We start from the raw sequence: 5,862 nt of genomic DNA, 5'->3' as shown, positions 1-5,862 counted from the left end.
TCCCCTTTAAAATATTAATATCATTAATCTACACGTTAAAAAGCTACTAGTATGGAGTTTTCTACTATGTATCACCCAACTTTTCTAATCGTTAAAAATTTCCCTGAACCAATGAGATTATCAAATTTAAGGACTTTTGTCCAATTTCATTCAATTGTACTAATTTAGTGATTATTTATGTACTAAATCATGCTCTCCAAATTTTAATTTCTACCAAATCACGCTCTTCGAACTTTGACATGTGTCAAATCATACCTCCTAAACTTTTATCCATGTTATACTTTTCTTATTAAAATTGAACAAAAGTCCCTAAATCTAACAATCTCAATAGTTCAACAAGAATTTTTAACGACAAAAATTCAGAGAGCATAATTTAGTACATGTTAAAGTTCATAAGCAAAAATCCTAATTAGCCAAAATTAAATAAGGTTAACTTATATGTAAAAGAGAATCTAAATAAAGATCACAAATAGATGGAATGTGGATTGTAGACCAGGTTTTATATCACATGGTACAGAACTCAAAAAAGGTTCAAATAATCATTCTGAAGAAAACTTTGTCAAAATCTAATTAAGCACATAGAGATTCAGAATAAACTAATTCCAATCACAGCCTACAAGATTACAAATAACATAAATAATTAACATAATAAGGTCAAGTCCAAAAACGAAAAAGGAAGGAAGGGGGCAAAAGAAAAATCATGCAGCTGACATGATGAACTGAAAATTCATGGAAAAAACTACTACCTTCAAGTGAAGGGTCCATACATCATCAGCTGCTAAAACACTGGGAATAAATAAGCTCTTTTTGTTTCTGCTCCTTCCATGATTGTTAAACATTGAAAATAAACAAAGGTTTATATATTACTAGATCTTCTTCACTTTTGTCACCACAATGGAGAAGGTTCTTGTGACAGAAAACTCAATGGCAATTTGCAGTGAACTGGCCCTGATCACAACATGCAGTCAGTTCTTGCAGGCAACCTCCTGAAGAAATTCAGAGGCACAGCAGGAAGCTTATGACGGAATCTCGGATGTCTCAAAACGTAGAATCCAGTGAGAAGTGCCACAACTTGGAATGGTGTAACATACAGGACAATGGCAGCAATCAGACAGAAGAGCACAAATAGAGCAGTTGCTCTTGGGTCCCTCCAGCTCAAGAGAGATTGCAGCCTCTCCCCTTGAGTGGCCAAGTCGCCAACCACTGTTTGGATTCTCCCGGCAATACTCCTCAACCGATCGTATCTCATCCTTACAATGTCGGTAGGTCGGGAAGTTGGGAATGTGTCAAATTCTTCATCGAGTTCATCGGGGTGTGCAGAGTCAGCATGTGAGAGCCGAGTGTCCATGTGAGGAGGATGCCTCGGCCTCCATCTATAGTACCAGACTCCAATCAAGAAGAGGTAGAGGAAAATTGTAGGCAATATAAGCTCAGGGTACATAACCAATATTATAAACAGGATATGAATCAGAACAGTTGTAATGGGGTTTTTCCAGTTGCAGATCTGATCGAACCATTTTCCAACAGCAATAAGTCCACTCAAGACTCCCATAATTCGGAAAAAGTTGGCTTTGCTTCTCCTCATACTCCACATGTGAGAGCCCACATCAAGCATAAATTCAACCACTTCTTTCCTCAAGGGTGGTTCAGCCCTGCTCAATCTCATTGATACAATTTGAGTAGCCTGGTGCCTCAAGCTATCAAGTTGGCTAACTGTTAATGGATGAATATAATGCATTTTTGGTAACAGCGGTTGAGAGTACATGTGCATCATATTGAGCAAAGAAGAACAAGTGAACCTCACAGCCAAATGAATTTCACCCATCTTCTTCACCCCATTTGGGTGTAGAACAAGAAGAGGATACGAGTGTGTGTAAACCCTATCTGTTTCAAGGGTGGAAAGACGAATCCTTACCTTACCAATCCTAGAATCCTTTGCCCCACCACCCTTGTCTCCACCTTGCAAATGACAGTTATCAAAAACCCCAATTGTAATAACTGTACAGGGATCAGAGACTTCCCACGTATACTGCTCATTCCACTTGGGAGTAAAGCTATCAATAATAGTTCTGGTCCGAACCCACTTCTGCCCATATTTGGCCACACAATAAGCATCAGTAGTTCCCCTTCCATCTTTCGTCTTCATTGGCATCAATCCCTGAGCATTCAGAATTCCCACCTCAAGAACTCCTATGCTAGTCTTCCACAGCTGTTTTGCAGTAGGTCGGAGGTCACTACTATAATGTGTTGATTCATCAAGAACATGGTAACCACCTTCAAGACAGATCCTCATATGAATCCTGCTAGCAAACTTAATATCCTTCTTTTTTTCTCCGTCTATGATCACATGCTTTTCAAGATTAAACCACCTTGTATTTACAGGTTTATGATCTAACCTCCTGTCCACATACTGCAAAGGAATTCCACACCTTCCCAGAACTTCCTCCTTGTTTGGTGCAACTCTGTCCTCCACACTTAAAATCAAGGGCTCATCAAAAGGTTCTGATGCTACAAACATCAAATCTTCATTCCACATGGGATTGATACCCCTGTTTTGAGAAATTCTGGTCCTCAAAGCCTGATTTCCAAGTGTAGCCTTCACAAAAACTTCGGGATATCTACCCTTGTCGGTCGGTATCAAGTCCTGAGCTTCAATTACATTAACCCTCAAATACCAAAGCTTTGGAGAAAGATATACCTTTGACCGCATATTTGCAAGACCATCAGCCCCACTCACTGCTGCAGCATCAGAATGCCATGCTTCAGGGAAGGCTTCGTCAGCTTGGGTTCCCATCCAAACAGCTAACATAAGCTCTCCCTTAACCTTAACCCCATTTCTATCCTCTAACCTATACCATTGTGGAGCAAGAGGACTATCAGGTGGAACTCGTTTCGGAATCTCATTCATGTCGAAAAGAACACGACCCATGAAATCATCCTTCACAAAATCCTTGTCCTTGACAGTAACCTCAAGAACAGAAGACTGAATCCGATCTTTCGAGAAAGCAAACACCCGATTCCACTCTGGATTAGGTTTCTTCTCGAAATGTGGAGTTGTACCCTTATAGTTTCCGAGTTTAACTTCAACATAAGGGTCACAACTGCCAGTCACATCTTTTCCAGGTAAATCCTTGGCCTTAACGACTCGGACATAGAGATACTGCATTTGCTCAACGAGATCATAGGTGCTCGTAAGCTTGTCTCCAGTGATCTTTCCCCCACCAAGATGTGGGTTTGTCTCCTTCAAGGAGAAATCTTCCGGCGGAGGCCTCTGCATCTTTTTGGTTCAAACCAAAGATGCCCAGATGGCAAAATCCGATGTGGATGACGAACGGTAGGAAAATATCAACAAGGGAACTGAATTTGAATAAATTCAAAGGTTCCCAGAAACCTAGAAAATCGAAAGAAATAAAAACATGGTCAAGTAGCCGTTACCACACATATCAAAATAAAGCTATCTAAATATTCGCAAATTTATAACTATAAAAAGAATAAAGCGGATATACCTAAGACAAACAAGAATATATGCAACCGTTTAAAAAGGAAAACAAAACCATTATATGCAAGGATGGTAATCGAAACGACATGCTAATGTTAACAAAACGCAAACTACAAAAAACTATGGATGAGAAAAATCGTTGCAGGGAAAACCTAGATCATGAAGAATTTAAATGTAAGTACGAGAATGACCTTTAACAAAATATCATCTGAGAATTGAGAAACCCAAGCTTCAGATCTGAATGCTGAAAGCACTGAAAAGACTGAAATGGTAAAATTACAAAGTTAGTAAGGCAGAAAAGCTACCATCTGAGAAACCCAAGTAGCTTTAACACAAACATGTACATTGAAAAATTATGCAAAACTCGTTCGCCTGTTTGGTAACTGAGAAAATGTGGAGAAATAAATGGCTTAGTCACAAGAGGAAAACACTTCTTTTTCTTTTGTTTATGAGAACTTCGGTGACAATATGCAGACCAAAAAGAAGAACATCTAACGAGTAAACTTATTTTCATAATCCATAACATATAAATTCTCTTTCCAACCCTTTATTGAGTTTAGTTTCCTTAGTTTTACCAGAAACCAAACAGACCCAGCCAAAATATATGTGTTTATATATAAAATAAATAAAAAAAAAAGTAAAGGAGAGGATAAATATGGAGAAAAGTAAGTTGAATCTGACCTCAGAAACAAGGACACTGATAGATTTTAAACCCTCAGAGAAACCCTAATGAAGTCGGTGCAAAAGCCAGACCAGAGTAATGCAAAGCGGTGCATTAAGGAAAAAAAAAATCTTTAGAAACCGACGAACTTCCCAAATGATTTCACTAGAAACAATCCTAAACCCACTTTTGTCGTCCGCAAAACAGAACGAAAAAGCCGAAGATTGAACTCATACAAGAATGAGTTTCAATGGGTTTGTAGAAACACTGAACTGGAGAAAGAAAAACAAAAGTAAGGGTAGTAATATTAATGAAAGAAGAGGAACAAACAGAAACCCTTCTCAAAATAGAACCAGGAAAAAAAAAGTAAGAAACTGAGAAAAATGGAGAGAGATGTGGATGTTTTTGCTTTTAGGGTGGGATCTGATGAATCTGAGAGAAATATACAGAGAAGAAGCTCTTTTTCTTTTTGCTTTATTCCACCTTCTCTTTCTTTCTTTCTTTTCTTTCTGTTGGTGTACAGTGGTAGTGTGGGGTGAGGCGTAGAGTAATGGGGCCCGAGTCAAGCGTGTCAACGACTCTGGTCGGAACTCACACATGTGACCTCACAGAATTATCTGTTGTTATTCAGAGGAAGTTTGTAAGTTGTAACGCTCTCTTACCCAAAATTTCATTTCTTTATTATTTACAATATTTTTAGTTTATTTTATTTATTTATTTAGTATATTCACCATGGAGAATAATATCCACTAGTATAATAGTATACTATTTTATTCGATCTAGCTTTGTAATATTAATTTAATGTTTAATTTCGTCTTCGTTTTTAAAATTCACTAATTAATTTATATTTTAATTTCAATCATTCTTTTCAGATGTGAAACAATACATACAGTATAGTTCTCCGTATTAAATGGAAGTATATATGTACTGTATTGCCAATATTAAATTAAGGGTAATTAAGATTTTTGCCCTGAATTTTGATATGTATTAAATTATGTCTCTTAAACTTTTAAGGTGGTTAAAAATATCCTAAATGAGTGAGATTATTGGATTTAAGGACTTTTGTCTAATTTCATTCAATTTTACTATTTCATTGTTTATGTACTAAACTATGATCCTCAAACTTTGATATCTACCAAATCATGCCCTTCGAACTTTGACATGTACTAAATTATATCTTTTGAATTTTCATCCATGTTAAACTTTTTTACTAAAATTAGAAAAAAAGTCTTTAAATTCAATAATCTTAATAGTTCAAGGGCATTTTAATGACTTTAAAAATTCAGAGAGCATGATTTGATACATGTGAATGTTCAGAGGGCGAAAATCTTAATTAGCCTTAATTAAATTCTTAAGCACTGTAACCCATTAAAATTTTATTTTCGGCTCACCTTATGTTTTGTTTTTTAATTTTTTTTTGGGTGTTACATGATTCTTCCAGTTGCAGTGTTTGAGTGAATGAAAATTACGAAAATAACCTTGTGTACCAAAACTTTAGTGAAATGCATACCCATTGTTTTGTAGTAAAAATATCACTGGAATCGAAAACAATTTTATTGTAGGGGTGGGTGGAGGCGTGGAGCTGAGATGTCTTTTCAGAGTCTTTGGATTCTTCTTCTTTAGTTGGCATTGGCAAATAGGGTCCAGTTCAGAAGGAGGGTGTTTGTTTTGGACCATATTCATATTGATTTTCCTTAAATTT

At 36.6% G+C, this 5,862-nt stretch overlaps 1 protein-coding gene across 2 annotated transcripts; it reads right to left on the bottom strand.

Annotated features, from left to right (window-relative positions):
• Positions 1–481: 481 nt before the first annotated feature.
• LOC115701382 (FT-interacting protein 3) lies at positions 482–4,725 on the bottom strand. 2 transcript variants are annotated; one of them, XM_030629164.2, is made up of 3 exons: positions 4,181–4,725; positions 3,691–3,761; positions 482–3,391 (listed from the first exon to the last, which is right to left on the bottom strand). In XM_030629164.2, the coding sequence occupies exon 3, from the start codon at positions 3,275–3,277 to the stop codon at positions 953–955; it is 2,325 nt and encodes a 774-aa protein (XP_030485024.1). In that variant the 5' UTR covers positions 3,278–3,391; positions 3,691–3,761; positions 4,181–4,725; the 3' UTR covers positions 482–952. The 2 variants fall into 2 exon arrangements, with proteins under 2 accessions (XP_030485024.1, XP_030485025.1); XM_030629165.2 differs by lacking the exon at positions 3,691–3,761 and having other exon boundaries at positions 4,181–4,709.
• Between the last annotated feature and the right edge of the window lie 1,137 nt (positions 4,726–5,862).

The sequence above is a fragment of the Cannabis sativa genome, chromosome 8, assembly GCF_029168945.1.
Source record: "Cannabis sativa cultivar Pink pepper isolate KNU-18-1 chromosome 8, ASM2916894v1, whole genome shotgun sequence".
In the NCBI taxonomy this organism is placed as follows: domain Eukaryota; kingdom Viridiplantae; phylum Streptophyta; class Magnoliopsida; order Rosales; family Cannabaceae; genus Cannabis; species Cannabis sativa.
Note: the sequence above shows the minus strand (reverse complement) of the source record. Positions and strands in the feature narration are given on the sequence as shown.

Excerpts from the sequence above, each read along its gene's own strand:
- LOC115701382 (XM_030629164.2), bottom strand. The coding sequence starts at position 3,277 with ATGCAGAGGCCTCCGCCGGAAGATTTCTCCTTGAAGGAGACAAACCCA.